At 41.1% G+C, this 26,174-nt stretch overlaps 1 protein-coding gene across 3 annotated transcripts in view; it reads left to right on the forward strand.

Moving 5' to 3' along the window:
- The first annotated feature begins 3,689 nt into the window (after positions 1-3,689).
- The window catches only part of GMDS (GDP-mannose 4,6-dehydratase), a 279,224-nt gene continuing 256,739 nt past the window's right edge, over positions 3,690-26,174 (forward strand). Inside the window, exon 1 of one of the 3 annotated variants that reach the window (XR_014550618.1) lies at positions 3,690-4,463. Coding sequence is in view for 2 of the 3 variants with exons in the window: in XM_083623997.1 (XP_083480123.1) it covers positions 4,356-4,463 (108 nt within the window). In the remaining variant the exon portion in view is untranslated. The remainder of the gene's footprint in view (positions 4,464-26,174) is intronic. The other 2 variants (XM_083623997.1, XM_083623996.1) reach the window with 2 other exon arrangements.

Below are 26,174 nucleotides of genomic sequence, written 5' to 3' on the forward strand. Positions count from 1 at the left end.
CCATTCTCTTTATTACCTTGTTGGCAGCTAACAAATTGTTGGAAAAAGGCATTAAATTAACACTTCTTTCTGCCAGTAAAATGATACACTCATAGGATGGAAATGTAAAAATCCTACCCTTGTTTTACTGGGAACTAGCTCATTGGGATGACATTGTTCCACAGCAGCGGTGGGGGTGGGGTGTCTTTTGTAATGTTACACAACATCCACATGGTTTTGTTAATGGTTCTATAGTATTGTTTGAAATTCTACTAAAAACGTAGCGACTGCAAATAAGCCCATAAAAGTTACTAATCTGCTGAAAAACAAAAAGGCTAGTGTTGCTGGCTGGCAGGGGGGCAGACTCTCCTGTTGGATGAAATGATATGATTGGGGGGGAGGGAATCCATCCTCTGAGAGCCCACTTGGTATGCTGGGCACACTTGCATGCATATAATTACTTAGCAGACTAATGCTTAAGTTGAAGGCTGGATTAATATATAGGATGATGATGATGATGATGCATAATGATTTATTCTTCTTCGCAGTAGGGCAAGAATACAGTGGTACCTCGGGTTACATACGCTTCAGGTTACAGACGCTTCAGGTTACAGACTCCGCTAACCCAGAAATATTACCTCAGGTTAAGAACTTTGCTTCAGGATGAGAACAGAAATCGTGCTCCGGCGGCGCGACAGCAGCAGGAGGCCCCATTAGCTAAAGTGGTGCTTCAGGTTAAGAACAGTTTCAGGTTAAGAACGGACCTCCGGAACGAATTAAGTACTTAACCCGAGGTACCACTGTATTGCACTCAGAAATTCCCAATGGTTTGATATGAATTTGTAAAGTATTCGCCTTCATTGTGGAAACCAACCAATCAACTTAGATAAGCACCTGCCAATTTTGCTATTGTTTGCCTGAACAGTTGGGATATGAGAAATCCATCTCCCCAATCCCCCAGGTTCATCTCTTTAGGCTAGCAGAATACATATGCATAACAGAGCAGCAACTAATAAGCTCCCTATGGTTGGCTCTCCCCATTGAGGAGGCAAGAAGTCGTTGGACTTTGTGTGTGGCTCCTCCAACTTTCCCGTGTAGATTCATTTACAGGAAGATAAGTGATCAAGAGATGCAAACTTTATACAGTGGTACCTCTGGTAAAGTACTTAATTCGTTCTGGGGGTCCGTACTTAACCTGAAACTGTTCTTAACCTGAAGCACCACTTTAGCTAATGGGGCCTCCTGCTGCTGCCGCGCTGCCGGAGCATGATTTCTGTTCTCATCCTGAAGCGTATGTAACCTGAAGCGTATGTAACCTGAGGTACCACTGTACTCAGATATTCTGGGACAGCCAAGTCCATCATAGGATTTAAGCGTGCAGAGGCGATTCATGCGAGGCAAATGGATTAGATCCATGCCGGCAAACCACAATTGCCTCTAAATATATGGGGAAGCCACAACACTACAATTTCAGGCCAGCACTTAAGTGAACAAAGACACTCGGAAGCCCTTTAAATAGACACCATTCCTCTCTTCTAATACAGATAAAGTTATTTGTGGCAGTGCTGCACCATGCAGAGGTTTTCTCACAGACACTGATGTTTCCCTCCACTACTCCTGCCTTGGCAGAGCAGCTAGGGGCTAACAGTGGTTGTACTCAAATAAGTTAGGTGTAATAGTAAAATGTTGCTTGCTATGAATAAAATAGCAGAAAGTGTTTTTAATGTGCTTTTTAATAAACACACCCTCTTCTTTCATATATTCACATACTCCACCCACCTCCTACCACAATTTCTTGTTTTCAGCATGCTGGGCTAATACAAAGAAACTGGGTTTAACCAAACTACACTTACGTAGGAAACGAAAAATTAAACAAAATGATCTCAGCAAATATGGAAGATAACCTGTCTGGTGGAACCGCCACTCTCTCATTGTATTGCAGACATTAATGAAACATTAGATACTTTTTTAGAAGAGCTCACATTCAAAAGTGACCTAGTCCACAAGCTTTACATAGGAAGTCTGATAAAATCTTGCCAATAACTAATTATCACTGGGGGAGGTGGACAAGCATCTTGAATATGTCTAGACTAAACCATGAATGTTCCTTGGAACACAAACAGAAACTTTCAGCTTGGACTCAGAACAGTAACTAGAAAATGAGCTTAAAAAGCCCGAGAACTGCAAAGGCTTAAGAGCTGTCAGTATTCAAAGACATTCTGAGTTTTATGAAACAAACATAGAACAAGACATAAGTACAGGATAAAAAGGGGAGTACATTAATTTTGTATGCAAGGAATAACAGACATTTGAGTATGGTTTGCAAAAAAAAAAAAAAGCACCTTTTAGATTAAACTAAGCCTACTTAGCCCATGCTGCCAACTTTGCCAGTTTAAGTCTCCACTAAGGCTAAATTGGCTAAGGCAGGGGTCTGCAACCCGCGGCTCCGGAGCCGCATGTGGCTCTTTTACACCTTTGCCGCGGCTCCGGGGCGGATACTAGCGAGGGGAGGAGGCGCATTGTGCGCCCCAACACTCCCCACAGTGGCAGGCGCTGTACTGGCTGTGACGTTGCATGGGGGCGGTCACGCACCGTCCCGACGTCACCTTCCTGCCCGCTGTCAGATCGGAGGGCAGCGGCGCGCATGCTTTAAATGTAGCAATGGTTTTGCGGCTCCCATGTTTTTTTTCTTCGGAAACGGGTCCAAGTGGCTCTTTTTGTCTTAAAGGTTGCAGACCCCTGGGCTAAGGGGACTTAAGTTGGCTAAGTGGGCGACGTTGGTTAAGTGGGATCTTAAGTTGCCTAAAAGGGGACTTAAGTCCCTACTTAGCCTACTTAAGTCCCCATGCAGCCCTCTTAAGCCTCCACTTAAGTCCCAATGTAAACAACTTAGCCCACTTAATTCCCCACTTAGCCAACTTAGCCAAGTGGGCTATGGGGACTTAAGGGGGCTATGTTGGGTAAGCAGACTTAAATGGGCTAAAGTTGGCTAAAATAGGGTTGCCATATGTCTGGATTTTCGCAGACAATAATGCTGTTCCCAGCTGTGCAGCAGTGTCCAGTCGGAAATTGACCATTTGTCCGGGAGTACCCGGATATATGGCAGCCCATGTTGGCAGTGCCGTTTTTGCTGTTTTATCTCAAAAAGGGCATTTTTATTTTTTCGATTTTGCCCCCCAAAAGCTCAACAGCTTTGGGCAAAACTTAAAGAAAGCTCAACAACTTTCAATTTTGTGGACATGACCACGCCAGCGCAGACGTTGCCGAGACAGGAGTGCCAACACGCTGGGAATGCGAGCTTGGGAGTGCACACCTTTGCTTCAAAATCGGTCCCGCCATGTGATATCCCGAAATCTTCCCGACGCAACTTCAAAAAACATGAAAAACTTCACTTGCCTGCAGTTTACTCCTCCGCTCGTAGAGGGCGCTGAGTCTCCCTCCCCCAGCTCCCTCACGCTTCCTGTTCTGGACCCATCAAGGACGCGTGGACTCTCTTCCCTCCCTTCGCGTCATCAAAACCTAGGAAGTCCCCTCTTCTGGCTCCGCCCCCCTCCCTCAGCCTGAGCAAAGCCGGCTGTGGCGAGTCCTCTTGCAGCCCCTCCCTCCTTTCACCTCCTCCGTCACGTCACCCAATCGCCGCCCACCGCTCGCTTCTAGCAAACCTTTTCGCCGCACGGTGATGACTCGCCCGCCTCCTCCTGCCTCGCGGGAGGGAGGGGGGAGCAAAAGCGGCGCCTCTCGTGATTGGCTGACGGAGGAGGCGCCTGCCGCTGTTTTTCAAGAAGCGGAAACGGAGTGCGGGGGAAAGAAGAACGAGGCCGGTCGGCCGGTCCCACACCTTATATCCCCTCGTGTGTGTGCTTTTCTTAAAGGGACCCCGCTGCAAGAGTTCCGGGGGGGGGACCGCAAAGGGGAGGCAATAGGGAAAGGAGCCCCTGAGGCGCGCTCACCTTTACCTAGGGGGCGAAAAGGCGGGAGAGAGTGGGGGGGGGGCAGGTGTAAAGACACACACCACAGGCTCCCCATGCATGTTGGCCCCGACCTTTCCCACCCTGAATGAAAAACCTTAATTTTTTGGGTCGAGGTTAGGTGGCTTTTTGTATCCAATGGGCACCTCGGCAAAGCAAATATACGGCCATGGAAGCCAGTCAAGTCCCCCCACCCTGCCTCAGGTAATAGGTGATGCCCCCTCTACTTGGAGCCTGCAAGCGCCCCTGTGAGCGCAGCTGAGGGGACTTGGTTGCTGCTGCTGCCCTCGAAACGAGCGCGTGGGGCGACACGCCTTCTCCGCAGTAACAGCTCACACGTCCTCGCTACCCCGCTCCTTGGGTGCCACGGCATCTGTAAACTCCTGCAGCCCCTCCCCTGCCAGGGCCATGGCACATTCCCAGCAGCAGGAAGACACCTGCTCGAGCTTGGCGACAGAGAACTGTGCAGATATGAGCCCCAGGAAAGTCGCCCTCGTCACTGGCATCACGGGCCAGGTAAGTGCAGCCCAGTCTATTATTACGATACGATAATCTTTATTGTCATTGTCCCATACAGAACAACGAAATTGAAAAAAAGCTACATCAGACGTTCAAAAACCAACAAGCCTGCTATCCTAGCCTGGTCAGCCCCCTAAAAACTCTGGTACCCCATAATTAAATACAATATACTCCCATAGGGACTACCTTACGCTGCATTTAAAACCAAAATCGCATTTGAATAGAAACCGTTTCTCAGGTAGCTAGTCCTAGTCTTTCTAACCCTGTACCTTCTTCCAGAAGGCAGAAGCTGAATTATTATCATCATCATCATCAGTGCTTTTTTTCTAAAAAGAATATGTTTAGAGGTACTCTCATTTTGACTCAAGAAAACCACCGTTTTATAGTTCAAATTGGGAAAAACACATGCAGTAAATGGACAAAACTACAAAGATTCACAAAGTGTTTGGGGGGGGTGCGTCCCCCTGCGTCCCCCAGAAAAAAACACTGATGATGATGAAGCCTAGTCCCACCTGACCTGTTATTTCTGTTGTGGAAGGTATCATGGAACATCTGCCTTAGCAAAACTGAATTTGGCGTTGGGGGAGGAAAGGGAGAGGGGAATCAGTGCAAATGAGTTTGACTGAACCGACGTGATATGTTTCCTTTGTGAAACCTGAACCTGAAATACTAATCGCACCAGTGCAGTTACGAGTTTCAAGGCTAAATGTCTCTGTGGTGGACATATAGGTGTTTGTTAGCAGCTATGTGAGATGTCAAGCGGCCACCAGAAGTCTACTTCAGATCCTTCAACTGGAGATGCCGGTGACTGGACCTTATGAGACACTTAAGGTTATGGGTTTGAGTCCCATGTAGGGGGCTGGACTAGATGATCCTTGTGTTCCAACTCTATGATTCTATTAGCTCTGAATTGTGGGTGACCTCTTTCATAAAATGTTGTATTAAATACTGCATATGTACAACCCCCCGCCCCACATTTTTATTGTCTTGTTATACATCGCACTATAGTCTCTATGTGGAAGAGCTTGTTCTGAGTAAAAATGCATAATGTGGGAAATAAACCATAAGTGTGCACTCAGTTCTATGGTAGCACTAGTCTCTTGTTCTTTTAGTAGTTGCAAGAACTGAAGAACTGGGCTGTCAGCAGCCTGTTATAGTCAGGTTATGTTGTATGTTACATACACTTTTTAAAGTGTGCTTAACATTGCTGCTTTTATTTTGAAGGAAAAGCTGCTAATCAGCAGGTGTTACAGTGAAGGCAAGTGACTACAATATATAGCATTTTTTCTTTCCCTCCCTTTTCTCTGCTGCTAATAAACTTTAGTTCTATTAGTCAAGATATATACATAACTCATTTTTGATATATTTTAATAGCCATAATTTGTATTTCTAATGTGATGGATGTGCCTGGTTTTGTTAGCAGGTTCTGAGAATCCCTTCTGTGCCAAGCTGAGGGGTGTGTGTGGATTGGGCAGGGGTGCTCCTCCACACAGTCTCTTCTGCTTGCCAGTTGGGTGGTTTGATGCTGTGGATATGATGATGGTCACCATCCTAGTTGGATGGGGGAGGAGTTTGGATTGCTCTCTTGGTCATTCTTAGAGAAGACCCATTGAATCAAGGTGATTTAAGTTAGTCATGACTAACTTAAATCCCACTGATTTCAATGGGTCTAGTCTACGTATGACTTACAGTATAATGCTTGTCATATCTACTCAGAAGTACATCTTATTGAATTAAATGGGCTGCACTCCATTGGTAAGTGGAGTTAGGATTGCAGCCTAAGTCTGGATCCAATCCAGTCTATGTAAGTTAGCTGAATTGTGCCCAAAGAGAACTATTTATTTGTTTAATTATAAGGGGACTGTTAACAGACAGCACCAGCAACATGTCAAAGCCATGGGGTCTAGGCCAATACTTTGTTAATCTATAATCCAACCCTCATCAAAATGACCTGTATCTCTATTGTTATAAATATTAAATCACACACAGAGCCAAGCACAGTTATTTTCACGGTTCTACAATCTCTCTGCAGACCTTCTGAATGGAGTGTAATGTTATGTTATGCCATCTCCAGCTGGAAGTACATACAACAGCTTAATTCTTTTTAAAAATACACTGTGTGGTATCCAACACTCATGTTCTGCTAGCACACACACCTTGCCTTCCTTTCCTCCTGTCTGTGCCTTCAAAGTTAGCTACAGACGGTTGGGAGACCCTCCAAAGATGATTTGGGGGGAGTGTGGGGAGAGAAGAGGAAACAGAAGAGCTGCTGCACCAGCAGAACCTTGCTGATGATGCTTTGGATACAACCCACTCCTTACTTGACAGAATTGTGTGACTTATTGTGAAATGCAAACTGGCTAGCGTTCCTTTTATGACATATTCAAGATTACAATATGTTATCACTGGTACTGTTTGCCTTTAACAGGATATGCACCGGATGCCCAGCAGTATAAAGTGTTCGACAAGATTATAATCAGTATTGTAAACCTGCTGGAAGCACAAAAGTATACATATTCAGAAATTCATGTACTAAAACTTTAATTTTGTAGCTCTGTCTCACAAGTATGAAGTGTAACAGTGACAAATGAATTTGAAAATACGTCAGAGAGCCATGATTCGTGGTCATTCCCATCTTCTACCTGTTTACTCAGATGTATATTCCACTCTTCTGAGTGGCACTCATTTTCCATATTGGCTTCAAGTATCTAGTTGTCCCCTCAACTCACACTTTTCTCTTTTTCGATTACATTACTCGCCCATATGCTCCCTCATACCACACTGAACCTCTTAATATTTCATACTATTTTCTATGTTAGAACAAGCTTCCCCTTTTAGTTCATTCAGCTAAACCTCTTTCTCTTTCAATTGTTTTTACAAACCCTTTCCATATACAAATCATTTCGCAGAGAACTCTAGACTCATTCCACCCTGGAAAAAACCAAGGCCTTTTTCCAAGGTGCTTGACAAGAAACTAGATTAGTCCACCCCTAACTGTATTACATTCTTCTGGGCTCCAAGGTTATAGTTATACCTACAAGGAAGTTACATATTTGTTCTAGCATTTGATATTTTAAGAGATTGCTCAAAGTTTATATGACAGGTTCTCCCAAACAATCCTGGGATAATTTCCTGATTTGTTAACTGACAATATGCTAAAGTTCACATTTGGATATAAAGGGGGAAATCTGCCTGGATTTTCATTCTGAAGCTAACATATGACAGCACGAACACTCTACCCGCCCCCCACTAGCTCCTCGTGTCCTAGATGGGTTTATGAAGACTTGAACCATCATCTGAACCAGGCTACAGAATATGCTTGATAAAATGTTGTTCTCATTCAAGCTGATTAAGCTTTTTCCTTTATCTCCATTGTGCTAAAATGTTAGTCTTGAGATTCAGCAGCCTTGTGTTTCACTTGCTGGAAAGGATTAGATACAATGTAAGCTAACCAAAGTTTATTCATAATATTTCAGTAAAATATTGAAGAAGCCTTCTAGGATTGTGAAGAAGAAGGAAGCAAAACATTAGCAACAAGTACTGTATATGTTAAAAAACATAAAATATTAACTTTGTTACTGGTAAAAACACATTTGTTTCCATTTACTAAGGGACATTGTTACAGTTAACAAATCAAGTCACTTTTCAAACAGCACATAATTTGTAACTGTTCTACAGATGGATATAGCTTACCAAAGAAGTAGGTTTTCTAATACCGGCCATGTAAATTGGCTGTCTATGGCTTGCTAAAGCAGCATTACTATAAGCAATCAGACTTGATCACGTACATAAATGTACAGAGAGCCTCTGACAGCTAGTCGCAATAAGAACACTGACACTCCAGAGCACTCATGGAGTTGACAAGCCAGTTTGGTCAAAAACTGTATTGAACATTAAGCTTCTACTATACTCCAAACATATTAATATTTATGTCTTCACTTCACTTCACCCCACCCCGCGTTCATTTTTTTTCCTTTTAAGGGCTTTGAATGCATTACTGGGCAGATACAGTGGTATCTCGGGTTACATACACTTCAGGTTACATATGCTTCAGGTTACAGACTCCACCAACCCAGAAATAGTACCTTGGGTTAAGAACTTTGCTTCAGGACGAGAACAGAAATTGTGCTGCGGCAGCAGTGGGAGGCCCCATTAGCTAAAGTGGTGCTTCAGGTTAAGAACAGTTTCAGGTTAAGAACGGTTACAGATAGGTAGCCGTGTTGGTCTGCCATAGTCAAAACAAAAATTTTTTTTTTCCTTCCAGTAGCACCTTAAAGACCAACTAAGTTAGTTCTTGGTATGAGCTTTCGTGTGCATGCACACTTCTTCAGATACCTGAAGAGGTACCACCGTACTAAGAAGTATAGTATTTGAGCTCCTTGGTCTCAGTTTTTGCTTACCACAAAACAAACTGAAAACCTTTCAATATCTGGAATACAGTGGTACCTCGGGTTAAGTACTTAATTCATTCTGGAGGTGTGTTCTTAACCTGAAACTGTTCTTAACCCTGAAGCACCACTTTAGCTAATGGGGCCTCCTGCTGCTGCCGCACCGCTGGAGCACGATTTCTGTTCTCATCCTGAAGCAAACTTCTTAACCCGAAGTAATATTTCTGAGTTAGCGGAGTCTGTAACCTGAAGCGTATGTAACCTGAAGCGTATGTAACCGGAGGTACCACTGTATTAGCAAGTGTGGTGCCGTGGTGGAGAGAGTAAGAATTCTGGGTTTAAAGTTAAGCTAGTATGTCCAGGCAATGTGCATATTTGGGGCAGAGAAGATGCAACTCCTCTAGATTTGTGGATTGGAAATGTCGTTGTTCCTCAATGTAGCTTTTGTTCAGTGACAAGCACAAAGTGCAGCAGTGACTCCAAAACTCCCTTCTTCCCCAACCCAGGACTCCAGTCACTGGAAAGATGGCCACTATGCACAGTACATGCGGAATATGAGAGTCTCCCAGTGGCGTGCGGTCAGTGGACTAGAGGCACTAGGCTAGTCCCATAAATGTTCCCCTGGTGGCGGTGTCTCCTTCCAAAGCCTGGGAATCTTCTGCTTGATTTACGGAGGGAGATGCGATACTCTGAGGGGTCCAAGAGCCCTTCTGCCACCTTCCCAAAGCCTACCTGGCTTTGGGAGGGAGGCAGGAGGGCTCCAGCATCCTGTCAGAGGCCCGATGCCCCCTTCCCAAAGCCTGGGAGTTTTCTGCACAATGCTCACATGTGTGACGTTGCCCCATGCCTCGCAAGCTGGCACCTCTGGCCCTAACTGTTCCCCTATGAAAAATTTCACCGCACACCACTGAGTCACACCTAAGCTGCTGGCTGGTCTGAAGGCTCTGCTTTGCTTCTGTGTCGAATTCAGTAATTTGTTTCTTCCTGTGGCAGCCTAAGTGCAGGTCACAACGCAATCAACTTTTGATCACCATTGCTTACTGTGGCGTTTGCCCGTTCTTTTTAAAAATGTCTGTACGGGGGGGGGGGGGGAGAGGGAGAGTTAATAGGTAGACCAATAGAAAAGCCAGAGGCAGAGCCTACCTGTTTATAAAAGGGCTTAGCCTGAGATTTGGGTTATTTGGTTTCAGTTGGTTGGGAAAGCAGTTGGCAGACAATTGGAAATAGAGAGACAGTGCAGTTGGTTCTTGTGTGAGGGGAGGTGGAAGAGTTAGAGACAGGCTAAAATAAGACTAAGAAGGTAAAGAGTAACAACGTTTTGAATGCAGTTGAAGTTTATTTGTGTTTGCAATAAACTACACTCTTCTTTGTTAAGAACCTGACTGAGACTAAGTGATTTACTGGGGAGGACCTGGTTGGTGGCAGCGGATTATTGGTGTACGGGTCAATAGTCTGTGAGACGACCAGGGGCTCCGTAGAAACACCACACTTACCATAGGGAAGGGCTGTAGCTTAGTGGCAGAGCATCTGCCTTGCATGCAGAGAGTCCCAGGATAATCCCTGGCATCTCCAGGTATGGCTGGAGGAGATTCCTGCCTAAAACCCTGGAGAGCTGATGCCAGTCAGTGTGGACAGTACTGAGCTAGCTGGACCAATGGTTTGACACAATGCAAGGCAGCTTCTTAGGTTCCTAGAGTCAAATAAGATTTCACTTCCTGGATAGGAATATAGTGGTACCTCTGGTTGTGGACAGGGTCTGTTCCGGAGCTCCGGTTGGATCCCGAGGTTTCCGCAACCAGAGGGACCGCTTTTGTGCATGCGCGTGCGGCAGCAGACTGCTTATGTGCATGTGCGCGGCACAGTAGAGTGCTTCTGCGCATGCACGCATGGTGAAACACTTCTGGATTTGCTGCTTTTGCAACCTGAAGTTTACATTACCCGAGAGTAACATCATCATCATCATAAATTTTTATTTATACCCCGCCCTCCCCAGCCAAGACCAGGCTCAGGGCGGTTAAGGTGAGGTGCCACTGTATATTATAGCAAGCTGTTGGTGTCACTGCAAATCATGATGATGATGATAATTTTATTATTTATAACCTAGCTGTGTTTATAATCTGGCTGGGTTGTCCCAGATAACTGAAGCCACTCAGATAACTGAAATTCAGTTCATATCTTAATTCTCTGGAGATCTGTGAATGGAGAAATGCCGAGGCAAAAAAGTTTGGCGAGGCCATTATTTATCTACCGGACTTAAATTTGATGTTTCCTTTTCACTAGTGTGGAGAATCTTACTTGTAATTTCTTTTGAAAATAAGTCAAGAATAGGTATTCAAGGTTTAGTGTAGTGTTAATATAAAATGAAGTATTGTTTTCTGTTGCAAGAGCAGTGTCTCTGTTGGCTCCGGTATAATGGGCCATTTGGAGTGGCTACTTATCTGTGAACACACAAAGGTTATTGTGATTTTTAGTAGAGCAAATATTGATACCATTTACTTTGAGGGCAATCATTTATACCAGGTTTTATATTTCTGAAATCTCTGCCATTTTTTTACATTTGTACAACTACTGTACTAGGTGGAAACCAGAGCTTTTATGTCTGACTTCCTGTAATTGAGTTACTCTAGACAAATTTCCACTAGGCTTTGTACAATAAGTATACTATTGAATTATTGTGTTTGTGTTTTAAATACTTATTTTCTTTATTTTCTCACTTCTCAATTGTGTTTTGTATGTGCTAAGAATGTCCAAATTTAACTAATCTTGTAGCAAGGGCATCTTTTTATTTGCTAATGCATCTTCTTTTTTCTTTTCTTTTTTAAAAATGTTGAATACTGAAACTTTTAACAGAAAATTAATCCTATATTATTTTAAATAACAAAATAAAATGTACAATGAACTAGGTGCTGTAGCCGAAGATTTGGCTGGTTAGAATAAGAGCAGTTTTGTAGTGATGGAACTGCTCCATCATATTTATGTGTTAACTGATTTCTTTTTTCCCTTTTAAAGCAGATCTCTAAGTCATTGCAAATGTGTTTTGGTAGTGCCTAAAGTATGGCTGCGGAACCTGTGGTCCTCCAGATGTTGTTGGACTTAAAACCTTTATCATTTCTGACCACTGGCCATGATTATTGGAGCTGCAGTCCAACAAATCTGGAGGGCACAAAGTAAATGTCGAACAGGCCATAAATGCAACTTGCTTTGCAATCAAAGTAGTTTATTACTAATACTTGAAATATTTCAAAGAACAAGAAGGAACTGCATGTGCCTTGCATGCTATCTTAACATGCTTTTCCCCCTTGAAGGAATGAATATATTCTTTACAATTCATTTACGAGTGGTTGAAAATAAGGTTTTTTTCAGATATTTAGAAAATAGGGGAGAAAGTTATCATTTCTTCCCTCTTTCCTGATTTCCTAAACACCTTTCAAGTTTCCTTCAGCTAAGAAAGAGACCTCTCCTTAGTTCACTTAAGCATCAGCTTTGTTTATTGGTATATAGCAGGCATAGGCAAACTTGGCCCTCCAGAGGTTTTGGGACTACAACTCCCATCATCCCTAGCTAACAGGACCAGTGGTCAGGGATGATGGGAATTGTAGTCCCAAAACATCAGGAGGGCCAAGTTTGCCTATGCCTGGTATATAGGTTCAGCCACATGCCAGTAAACTGATCCCTGTCCAGCATCTTTTTAGAAGCAGTCAATGATTGATCATCTTATTCCATTGGATAGACCACCAACAGCTGCTATTTAAACAACACACAGGTTTTGGGGTAGATTTAGGCATAGAGAACCAGTCTTGTGGGTGCGCTGTCCACTGACCATATCCCAGGAAGCTTTAAGAATTTGTGCTGCTTGATCCAATCTGTCACTTGATGCCCAGCTATAGCCCTTCCTGGAGAGGGAAGGCTTAGCAACTGTGATCCATGCTGTAGTAACTTCTCCTCTGAATAATTGCAGAGTGTTCTATATGGGGCTTCCATTCAAGGTGGTGTGGAATTCAGCTACAAGGGTGCTTACAGGTGTGACTGGGAGAGCTCGCATAACACCTGTTCTGAGGGAACTTCACTTCCTGCCTGTCCACTTTAGGTCCTAGTCAAGGTCTTGGTCTTTGAAATATAAAGCCCTAAGCAGCTGCGGTCCCCATAACCAGACAGATCACCTCACCCCACACAGACCAAAACAGAAAAAGCTTTCATTCATAGGGTGTCTGTTAACAATTCAGCCACCCTCGGAGGTTTGAGGAGTGGCAGCATGTGGAAGAGCCTTCTTAGTAGTGGCTCCCAAGTTAAAAAATTTCCCTTGATTGTGTGCCCTGCACATACTTTGTACACATTTCTGTGCTGTGCCAAGGTGCAACTTTTTACCCAGGCTGAAATGGGGATAGATGGATGTGAATTTTCCCTTTTGTATCTGACACTGTATTTTATTTTAGGTTTGTGTGTAATATTTTTGTTTTTTAAGACTAATTTTATTCTTACTGTGTCCAGTCTTGAGATTTTGGGAAAGGGCTGGGAACCAATATAACAAAGAAAGAAATATTATTTTGAGGGAATATCTCTGCAATACTGCCACATATTAAGGAAAATAAATAGTTAACATTTAAAGTTTTAGGTTAGGTGGGGGGTTTTTTTCTTGGTAAACAACTATACTTGCTATGTGTTAGATATAACCTATATTTTAAATAGAAATGGGGGGAATGTTCCTTAATTTGGTGTCTAGACAGGGGAGATACACTTCCTTTTATGAAACTTGATTTCTTTAAAACTGGTTTAGAGTTGCCCAGGAATGCTGGATACAGAACTGCTACAGTTACTTCAGTGTTTTCCTGGAGTGCTAAAGAATCTTGGTACTTTTAAAACAATATGCTGTATAACATCATCTAACTTCTGCAGTATGGTGAGATGAAAGGTAGGATGCAAGTCAAAGGTGGATTTCTTGCTGGTTTGTGTATAATGGATGATATGTGTGTGTGTGTTAACTATTTTAGGAAACTCATGTTGATATGGGTGAGTCTGTACTAGCCAGGAATTGGAAGCCTACCTGCTGGAAGGAAGACTACCAAGTTTTGAGGATTTGATTATAAATATTGTTTGTTACCGAAGGGTGTCTTACAAACATACGGTGAAAGAAGGGCACAGTCATGTTTAATTCTTAGATTTGAGAATCTAAGCCTACAGATTGTGACTATTCTTTTTTGCTTGTGGAAGGAATACATTATGTACTTCTATTACTCTGTCTTTGCTTTAATCTTTTCTCATATTTGTTCCAAGTTTATTTTAAGGTTTCTCTGTGATTGCTGTGACACTGCACCAATTAATTTCGGTTTTGACTTTAGACACAAGGAATCTAAAAATAAGCACGAAAAATAGTTTCTCTTCTACTGCTCAAGTTGTGATTTATCCCTGTGCAAATAATATACAATTTTTACCAGAATTTCAGTGATACCTCATTATATTTATCAAATGAAAACAATAATTAGTAAAAATAATTTGTAAGTGTTGAAGATCTATAAAATATTGTTTCTTATTCATATACCGTATTTACTCGAATTTAATGCTCACCTTTTTTGGCCAAATTATGTTGCGAAAATGAAGGTGCACATTAGATTTGATGGCACATTTACATTTCTCAGTGAATACTTTTTTTTTGGTTTCAAGGTTCTGAAAATTGAGATGCGCATTAGATTCTATGGCACATTAGACTCAAGTAAATACAGTATTTGAATAGAAACTGCTAATGTTTCGTGGCAAGGCAACACATTAGCTCATTACAATTTTTGATGATAGGGTTCAAAATTGTGTCCTTTATTCTGAAATCCAAAGCTGGTGTAGGTATTGTATGTTTGTAGCCTATGAAGTCTGCAAACAATTTATCTCACAAGTCTCTATACCTACAATATGAGAAGGAAAGAACTTTTGTATTCCAGTTTCTTCATCAGTGAACTAATTCTTAAATGTTCTCATCTCAAAATCTAGACACCCCTGTTTTGGATTCTGAGTTCAGAAAGAGTTGTGCATATTCTATCAGAGGAGAACCAGATGCTTTTTAAAAGTACTTTACTTATGGCTTCTCACTTTCAAACTAATTGAAGGAGAGCAAAGTTGTCTGTTACTGGCTGACTAGTAACTATGGAAAAATGAAGGACATCTAGTAAAATGTTGTTAGGGTTGTAACTTAAAACAAAGCATGTAGTTTTGGGTAAAAAACGTGGGGGAAACATATTTGCCTGTTTGCCTTTTTTCAGTTTTGAATTCTATGTACTTAAGTGCTTGTTACAAACTAATTCCCATCTATCCTGCTTTCCCCCTTTCCTATAAGGTTTCACTGAGACTCCAGGATTTTAGTCAATTTGCTTCTGCGTTCATCACAAAATCGTAATATGTACTAAATGCTAACCTGTTGAATGATGCATAACATGGCATCTTGGAAGTAGGGAAAACAGCAAATGTTTCTCTTGGCTTGATTATTTCTGAAAGATTTCATTGAGAGACCCAAAAGAAGCTCTTCACCTGATTTAAAATATAGGTGGAGAAAACACATCTTAATTGGTGAAGAAAATAATTTATTAACTGCCCATCTATAGATTTGTTATTTCTGATTCAGAGTGTTTGCATATCTTTAGGAATTTACAAGCAAATGTTCTGCCAGGACAAACTTTTCTGTCCCTGATAGTACTGATGGTGAAGACACATCTGATGAAGAAGGCCAGTCTCACTTCATTCCATGCAATTTCTGGAGATACGAGTCATTTCAGCTGGTACCTGACATCTTCTATTTCTAGGTAGTTAGTAAATATTATGAAGACTTCCACCAGGCTGTTTGATTTCTCAAAGGAGGAAGAAATCATGAGAATCACTCTCCTTCTCATAATTTATTTGTAACTTCTCTAAATATTGTCTGATCCAGACAAACAGTCCAGAAGGGACCACTTTGAATGGTATTGAAAGCCACTGAGCAAAATCATTGACAAATGAAAATAAGTATTAATCTGTTATTAACCTCTTTCCAATGTGACAATTTTTTTACAAAGGTTATCACCGAGTTATTTGCTCCTATTAACAATAGTCAAGAAGAAAAGCGGGGGGGGGGGGGGGAGACGCTGGGTTGCCCAGTATTAACCCACATGTAATGAAATATCTTTTCATGAGGCTCAGTCAACCTTATGTCTATGTATTACTATAAAAGCAAGTTATTTTAAACTAACAATTGTATATGACTTCCCTATCAGTTAAGTCAAATATATCCAAGCAAAGATAAGGGTAAGAGGTGTGGGCAGTGGTTGACTTTATTGATGTATAGAAGAATAAGGAAAAGTCCAATTCTCAGTCTTCTGGAAGAGGATGTAACTTGTGTTACAAACCAATGGAATTTCTATAACCGTTAATGATTTTATTACATTTATTTACACATCATTTTTGCCCCTTGCCCTTCTTCCAGTAGGAGCACCCATAGGTCTAACAAAGTAAAGAAAATACAAGTCAAACATCAATATAAGTATCAAAGTTTAGAAATATATCCTATATCATTTTTAAAAGCCTCATCAAACTGTTTCAAATCATCATCAGGAAGTATTGTACCAGAACTAACCAACACTCAAATAAGAGGCAGATGCCTGGGTAATTAAAATGTTAACAAGGTACAATGTAAGAAAAGAGAACTTGTCTGGAATTTGCAAACTACAACTAAACTTTTAGTAGCTCAGCGGGGTGTGTCAGTCACTGACTCTTAAAGTCACTGAATAAAATTTGGAAAGTGTTAATAAATATAGGATCTTTTCTTTGATATAAATCTATACACATGTGACTGCCAAAGCCTCCAGGGTTGTTGGTTGGTGTCATTTGTTGGTTGATTTTCCCTGTCATATTAATTATATCAGTATCAATTTATGTCATAACTGTCTAAGTGTGATTACCGTATTGGCCCACATATAAGCCGCACCCGAATATAAGCCGCACCTTTAAAATTCAAGGGGGAAAATGAAAAAAAGACAATAGCTGAATATAAGCCGCTCCCTTAAAATTCCACAGGCATTCACACCCGTTCCGTTTTACCATATGTCTGTTTCAGCAGTGATATCGTAAAAGCCATTTTTTGTGAGGTTACAAATTTAAGCCGCACTTTAACTTTTCACGGTTGGAATTTGGAAAAAAGTGAGGCTTATATTCAGGCCAATACGGTGTGTTGTATAATCATATTTATGTATTTGTGTAACTTCTGTTTGTTTTGTAGTAATTAAAAGCTAGAGCTGCTGATAAATCAAGTGTGGCTGGGAGGATGAATTTGGAAACTTTTGCTTTTTTTTAACCTGGTCCCCCCCCCCACCCCCAAATTTGGGACTGAGTGTTCAAAACAAGCCAACTTCAACTTACTGGTTATGGAACTGGCTTGTTGAGATTAACTATTGTTAAATGATGCTCCCTGGTTTGGTTAAAGCAACAAGCTGGGGTTAGCTAACAGTGCATGCATATGCTTCAAACTTCATTTGGCTTGTGGTAAGCAATTAAGAAAGTACTGGATAGTTTCAAGGTCCTCTACTGAGCCACAGGGGAGGAAGAAAGGAGGCATGTGCAAGCTCAGGAGAAGGCTAGGCATTTTCAGGTAGTGCCTAACTATGGTTCAATGTTGCATCCAACTATAGCTACTGTGCCAATCTCCCAGTACATTGCAATCAACTCAAGTAGTCTGTTGCAAAACTGGGCTTGTAGCCAGACTGGCTACAAGGAACTGGATAATTAATGCCCTTCAAGAATTCCCAAGGTTCAGCCTGTTGCTGTACACTTGACTATGTTTTCTATGAAAGGGATATTGGAAGCCGAGTGAATATTTTCAGGATTAGGGTTTAAGAGAGGATCCTGTTTGAATCCAAATGTGCCTTTCCCTTGACAGAAGTGCTCTTCCTATCACAGAAGAGCTGTTTTCAACCTGTGCGAGGAAATTGAACCCAAATCGAGCGAAGTTCTGACTGGCACTGCATAATCTCTTGTGTATGTCTTTGCACAACTGTTTTGTGAATTGATTTGAGCATCATCATTTTTCTAATTCGAGTTTGCAACTCTAATGTGGTGGTACTGCACTGAAAGAACTATTGTGCAAGAGTTTACACAACAGCACTAATGCAGCTTTCTTCTTCAGATTGGAACTATTAACTACCTTTCAGTCAGCCCCTCAGCTTCCAACATAACACTGGTACCTCGGGTTAAGAACTTAATTCATTCTGGAGGACCATTCTTAACCTGAAACTATTCTTAACCTGAGGTACCACTTTAGCTAATGGGGCCTCCCGCTGCCACCACTCTGCTGCCGCCGCAATTTCTCTTCTCATCCTGAAGCAAAGTTCTTAACCCAAGGTACTCTTTCTGGGTTAGCGGAGTCTGTAACTGGAAGCATCTGTAACCTGAAGTGTCTGTAACCCGAGGCACCACTGTAATAGGCCTCCATGTGATGCCCACCTGTTTAAATTTATTTATTGTTTACAGGCTGTAGTGGAGATTAGGTCCTGTATTTAACTTGCCTAACATTGAGCAAAAGACACACACACAAAAAAAAAGTAGCTGAAGGCTAGATTTCAATAATGTACTGCAGTATTCTAAGAAATTACTTAATCATATAATGGTTATTTATATCATTGTTCTTAGAGACAGCCCTTCTAAATACCCTTTAACACTAAGCTTAATTGGAAGCAAGTTCTTTTGAAATCAGGGCTTTACTTTAGTGTAATGCCCATTATCAATTTTTGCAGGCCTGTTGACCACTACAGTGGAACCTCGGGTTACATACGCTTCAGGTTACATACGCTTCAGGTTACACACTCCACTAACCCAGAAATAGTGCTTCAGGTTAAGAACTTTGCTTCAGGATAAGAACAGAAATCGTGCTCTGGCGGCGCGGCAGCAGCAGGAGGCCCTATTAGCTAAAGTGGTGCTTCAGGTTAAGAACAGTTTCAGGTTAAGAACAGACCTCCAGAATGAATTAAGTACTTAACCCGAGGTACCACTGTATAGGCGAAGGCACTCGATGTGTTCTCTTGAAAGTGCTGGCAGCAGGAGAACAATTTATATTTAGCATTTTGAACTGTAACCAGTCTTTTGGGGCATGGTATAATTCACGTGCCCTTAAGAGAGAATAATTTTATGTTTTACATCTTGGATATGAGAGCTCATTTCTTTAAGAAATGAATCACTAATACTATTTCTGTTTAGATGGGATAGGTATTGAAGGCCAAGAAGGAAGGTTTATGGTCAGATTTATCACGCAGATCGCGAGAGGTGGTAATATCCAGCGCTTACTGTGAAACACTTAGATTCACAATGTAGCTTTTGAAACAGTCCATCTGTAGTGTAACCAGTATCCTCCAGCAGGTTTCCAGAAGCAAATGAAATGTTGCTTTATTACCACAGTATTGCTGAATTTTACTATGTGTGAATTCTGTAATGTCAAATTGCCACCTGGAAGGGTAGAGGTGAGATCCTGTTCAAGAATATATACTGAATATCTCTGCAGTGAAACAAACATGCCACCAGATGGCTCAAGAATATAGGTCGGAAAATGTTGGAAAGCTCCCTTTCCACTTTGTATTATTGTATCATTCTTTAAATATTTGAACCATTATAGAAACTATTGTTTTGCACAATATGTTTCATTATTCTACACCATTTGAAAACAAGTTATTTTACATTTTCAGTTCATTTTTCCTGCACAACCTATAAGCCGCAGGTGGGTGGGGGGACTGAATTAAAACTTATGCCTAAAGATCTGTTGTGACTGGACTGAAATCTTGATGTGAATGTGTAAGACAAAAAATAAACTAAGCCCAGTCTTCAAAACTATGGTGGTTTTTGGCTAGCTGTGCAACGATACCCATTGGTTAACCTGAATAAACATCACAACTCTGCCTAAAATCCTTGATTTGATTTTTAGCCTTGGCCTTGACCACATCAGATACTGGTAACCAACTCATCAAAGCGATACCTGAACAGAAATCATTCTACCAATGCTGTCCATTTGAGGACCAACTAATATGGTTTCTAAATATGGCAGTTGTCAGGTTCCCATAATAACAGTTTGCAAAATGACCTCAAAATCACTCATTCATGTATTTTCCTTTCTGATGATGGCTGGATTTCCTGACTTAATTTTTCAGTTTGAGAGAAGAAGAAGACTTCGCAGGCAAAAAAAGTTAAATTCCCGCTACAAGTGGTATTTAAAAAGCTTTCTTAGGAAAGCATTGAATATCTTTGAAATGTAAGATAAAAATGTCCAAAGCTATATGTAGCTGCAGAAGCATAAAATAGTTGCTCTTTGCCCATGGACAAACCAGCCTGAACCGGGGAGACCTTTTCCTTTGTTCTAGGTTGGAAGGCCTTTGTTCTAGAAGACCTTCTATTTATTTATTTCATTTATGTATTTAAAAACTGCCAGCTCGTTCAAAAAGAGCACGGTGGTTTACAATAGAACCATTATTATAAAATAATAGAATGCAGAACAAATGACCAACACCTGGATCAAATTAATTCTCTTAAAACGCTTGGTGAAACAGAAACACTTTCAGCAGGCAGTGGCGTATCAGAACTTTGAGTGCCTGTCTGATTTGAGTGGGAACTTCCAGCTTTCACTCTGTTTTAGTTTCCAGTTGGTTTTAATGTCTGTCCTTTTCTTGGTAAGTTGCTTGAGTTGCTTTTTATAAAAGAAAGCAATAAGTCAAATGAAAGTAATAGCAGTGTTCCAAAGCACTGGCACTTAAAACATTAGTTTAGAAATGAATTAGTTTGAATGTTTTAAGTAGTTTTTTTTAAAAAACTGATAATTTTATTGTATTATCCTTTTCGTAAACCACTTGACTGTTTTTCACAGTCAGGTGGTATGTATGCGTTATGAAATAAATAAACTAGTATGAAGTCACTGGGGTGCAGTCAAGGTGGATGCTCCAGATGATCGCAGCGATCTGGTTGGTGTATACAGGAACATGCAGTCCTTCAGGTAGGCTGGTCCTTGCTGTTTGGGGCATTACACACTAACAATAAAGCTTTAACTTGGCTTGATGCTGTGTAGGCAGCCAGAGTTTTTAGCAAACTTTGTAGCACCAGTGTTACTGATATGTTCATAAGCTACTTTATAGTTTGTACACACCACTTGTGGCAACTTTTTCTTGACAGGTGATTATATAAATACTACAGATAAATACATGGATTCTTTTTTGCAAAAACAAGCTTATTTTCAAAGGGTAATGTGTACCTTTCTATCTGGTCTACAACAGTGTAGATTGTTTGTGAAGTTATACAGGGGAACTATATATGGAGGAGGGATGGGATAGAAATCTAACTCATAAAATAGCTATTATTTGTATGAGTTGTGTGCCGTTGCTTGGGAAAGCGTACGAACAGCCGAAGTCTCTTTTAATATTATCAAATGATTGAAGTACATTGCTTGACTTGAGGCATATGAATGGTTCTGGTGGTTTCCAAGATAGACATCTGCCAAAGTATGTTTCTAAGTTATTGGCTGCTTCAACTACTTTCCAGGTGTGGAATGTATGGAAAGTCATCGGTGCAACTGAATAGAAAAGTGTAGTTTGGTTTTGTCATCAGATATTAGAGGATTTACACTTCTCTGTGTCAGCATATGTGACAAGTCTTGTTGCTGTTTGGCTAGCTTGCAAATCTCTGCAGATTATTCACATCCAGAGAACTGCAAAAAAGGTTGCATTGAAAATGTCTGTGGTCCTACTTACATTCTGATGTTTTTCCATTAATATCCTAAACTGGTGCTGTAGTTAACATTCGTCATAAGTGTAATTTTAAGCTTACCTTCTGGTTCATGGAAAGTTAATTTCCAGCTATTTCCAGACCTTTGTGACTGGTAAATATTTTTAACCATAGCATTCAGAAATTGTTGTTTTCCTTGCTGCCAGATATTTCATACCACAATGCAACTTTTTTGTTATTAAACAGCAAGAAAGGAATCTTTCTTAGCAGGATCATAACTGAAGTAGTACACATTTTTCTCATTAACATAGGCTTCTTAACATCACATATTACATTCAGCTGGGAGATGTGGCTCCTGTTGTATATATCTTAGATGAAATGTGCCTTTTGGCATTTTTAATGTCATGGACCTAGAATTCTGATCTTAACATTGATCAAACTTTCATGATGAATTAATCTATAATTATAATACAGAATGTGTTAACCTGTTAATATTTTTAAGTAAGGTTGTGAACAAGGATATTAAGGGATATCACCAATTACGAGCATTCTAGTATACCTAGCAGATGCAATTTAAAATAGTTCTAACATTTGACAGTGTTGCAAAACTTCATACAATGCTGTGTGGAATAAATGAATTCCTTGTACAATTCCACTGAGAGATGATGATGCCTTCCAACATATTTTGATTGCTTTACCCTGCTAAGTAAACTGGATAGACTCACAGCCTGTGAATTGTTTGCCATTTGAACAATTTATTTTCCGCTCTTTGAGAATGCTGAAACTACATACCTTCTGTAACTGCTTTGTGTCTGAAGAGGTTCACTGATAAAATTTATTAATGGAATTCCAGACAGTGAGCAAGTGGATAGGAGAGCAAGAGGTTGGACTTGTAAAACAATTTATTACCAAGCGAAGGGTGGTCTTCTGTCAAGGGTAAGGAAAGCTAACTTGTTAAACCACATAACTGAGTAACTGGGGATCTAAAACCCTATAGATTAAACAGAGAAGCTATGTCAGTAAATTTCAGTATAAAAGCCAGAGAACAACACAGTTAAACATGTCGGTAGCTGTTCACTCCAAGCCCTAGTCACTAGTGCATTAGAATTTATTGTTCCTCAGTACTTTTCCTTCTTTTTGTGGTCTGCTAATATTCTGCAGCTTTTCAGGTCTGTATCCTAAGTGCCTAGTCAGGGATCTGAAGAGCCCTTCAGGTACTCATAGGGGCTTCTGCATGTGCTCCAGGTTTCCACATTAATTCCCTGACTGTCATGCTGTGTGACAGTGGTTTCCTAACAACTCTTAAGTTCATGGACAAGCAATTGGAAAGCATAGGCCCAGCAGTGGGGAACATTCAGCCTGCAGGCTTAATTAGACTTGCCAAGTCTCTCCATTTGGCCCATGAGGCTGTTTAGCTCAAGCCACCCTCACCTTTCTACAGCTGATCTTGTATATGATAGCTGGGTCAAAAGGGGGGTTGAAAAATCAGCTGATCTGCAGTGCTTGCAGTTTGATTTTAGCCCACACAGGCAAAATGGCACCAGGTGATATACAGGTGGGCATGCTTGCCAATCTGTCAAACATGGCCCCAGTGTAAGTGGTCCGTGGTCGAGAGGAGTCTCCGCCACTTTGCTACATGCATATAAGTTGCACGCATAATTCAGGTTCTATAGCACAGCCTTTCCAATTCATGCCTGTCATCAGAGTCTGTAAAGCTCAGAGTTGTTGTATTAAATTAGCTTTATTTACCACATATAGCATCATAGAATCATAGAGTTGGAAGGGACCCTGAGGGTCATCTAGTCCAGTCTCCTGCAATACAACTGAACTAAACTAAAGCATCTATAACAGATGACCATCCAACCTCTGCTTAATAACCTCCAAAGAAGGAGAGTCCATCACCTTCTGAGGGAGTCTGCTGCATTGTCGAACAGCTCTTACGGTCAGGAAGTTCTTCCTGATGTTTAGAAAAGAACCTACTTTATTGTAACTTGAACCCATTGGTTCAGGTCCTATCCTCCAGAGCAGGAGAAAACAAGCTTGCTCTATTTTCCAAGTGACAGTCCTTCATATTTGAAGATGACTATCATATCACCTCTCAGTCTCCTCATTCCCAGGTTAAATATATCCAACTCCCTTAACTCATCAGGCTTAGTTTCTTGATCATCTTGGTTGCCCTCCTCTGCACACATTCCAGCTTATCAATATTGTTCTTAAATCATGGCTTCCAGAACTGGACACAGTACTCCAGATGTTGTCTGACCAAGGCAGAATAGAGTGGTACTATTACTTCCCTTGATCTGGACACTATACTTCTGATGATGCAGCCTAGAATAGCATCACCTTTTTTTTGCTGCTGCATCACACTGATGGCTCATGTTAAGCTTGTGGTCTTTATGACTCCTATACCCTTTTCACATGTACTATTGGTAAACCAGGTGTCCATCCACTTATATTTGTTCAGTTGGTTATTCTTGCCTAAGTGTAGAAGCTGACATTTGTTCCTATTGAAATTCATTTTGTTAATTTTGGCCCAGTTCTCCAATTTGTTAAGGTCATATTGAATCCCAGTTCTGTCTTCTGCAGCATTAGCTACTTCCTCCTAGTTTGGTGTCATCTGCAAATTTGATTAGCACCCCCTCAGTTCCTTTATCCAAGTCATTTATAAAGACGTTGAACAAGGGGACCAGATACCCCACTTGTCACTTTTTTTCCAGGATGCTGAGGAACCATTTGTGAGCACTCTTTGGTCAGTCAACCAGCTTTATGAGACGGACCGGCAGACATTTCTGTTGCATCCTTTTAGTGCCTGTGCAGTAGTCAGGGTAGCTTACAATTCTTAGCAGCATTAACTTAAAACTCTCAAAATCTTGCTGGAACCAAAGGACTTTTAAAAAGGTAAAGGACCCCTGACAGTTAAGTCCAGTCACGAATGACTCTGGGGTTGTGGTGCTCATCTCGCTCTACTGGCCAAGGGAGCCAACATTTGTCTGCAGACAGTTTTTCCGGGTCATGTGGCCAGCATGACCAAGCCGCTTCTGGTGAAACCAGAGCAGCGGATAGAAACACCATTTACCTTCCCGCCAGAGCGGTACCTATTTATCTACTTGCACTTTGATGTGCTTTCAAACTGCTAGGTTGGCAGAAGCTGGGACCGAGTAACGGGAGCTCACCCTGTCATGGGGATTCAAACCGCTGACCTTCCAATCGGCAAGCTTTAGGCCAAAACCTGTTGCCCAAAGGCCAACAAGGGTGAGGCAAGGTGAACATCCCTAGAGTGGAAGTGCCACAGTCTAAGAGCTGAGAAGGATCTGCCTCAGGTAATTGTTTACCGTTGCTCCGTGTAATATGCAGCAAGACCTTGAAGCAGAGCCTTTTTATATATGGGTAAGTTCACAGTAGGGACCTTGATATATCCTGAACCCTTTCAGGACAGGGCTAGCCAATGTGATGCCCTCTGGATACTACACTACAGTTCCCATCATCCTTGATGACTGGCCATATCAGCCAGGCCTGATGTAATTAGCAGCCATACAGCATCTGGAAGGCAACCTGTTGGCTCAACCCAGGAGGGTTTTTTTCATCCGGAACTTACTGGGACTCAGTTCTGACACCTTTCCAGTGGACTCCATTGCAATTCCAAGAGAATGAGGGAGGTGCTCATGGTGAGTTCCAGCACCTCTTTTTCTAGAAAAATATCACTGGCTAAACCTAATTTGGTGTTTTAGAGATCAAAACCAGCAGAGTCCAGTGGCACCGAGAGGGACTTTTCCCTCGCAAGAATTTGTCTTGTTAGGTTCACAGGTGTATTGAATGTCAAACCCATTCTCTCACAACTGAGGAAATAAGATGTTTCCTTTGAAAAACTGAGGGAGTAGTTGGTGAAATGTCTCCAAAATGAATTCTAGACTGCTGATTGAGTTTGCTAACACAGGACATCCCCCTACCCTTTAATTACTTTTAGCCAGAAGAGGAAACCCAGCTTTCCTTTTAGAGCCATTCCAATAGACACATTAAATAGTTTCCACAAATACAATTCCGCCCTTTAAATAATCTTGCATCTTTGTTTAAAATAGAATAGTATCTCCACTAATGTATTGGAGATCCTGCCTTTGAGTCTAAACAATTGTTTATGCATGTGTAGAAGTAATTGCCTTGTGTAGAAGTAATTACTAGTGTGAGAGATTTGCACAATATAAATCCAAATTAAAATTTTAATCAAATTTATCATTGTATTCCCTAATCAAGCTGATAATGTGTTTTAATATAAAGCAGCTTAATTTTTTTAAGTACATTTAAATTAACTTTCATATTGTTTCCATCTTGGATTGAGAAGGTGTTATTTTGTTGCAGAAACAGAGGTGTCGCATGAACTTGAAGCCAATTTTTCCCCCCTGAGGGATACATCAATAAACGAATACTGCCTTAGTAGGTGTAATAAGACATATTCCAGGTCATGAGCTACCACTGGTGAAGAAAAGCAGTATAAAACCACACAAACACAGCACTTTTATATGTTTTCTTTCTATATTAGGGAGATGTTGACATGTGTAAATGAGGTCATATAATGAATATGAATCCTCATCTTTATCAAGTAACTAATTTTGCATTGGAATTG

The sequence above is a fragment of the Podarcis filfolensis genome (genome assembly GCF_964270895.1).
Source record: "Podarcis filfolensis genome assembly, chromosome: 7".
NCBI classification, from domain to species: Eukaryota; Metazoa; Chordata; class Lepidosauria; order Squamata; family Lacertidae; genus Podarcis; species Podarcis filfolensis.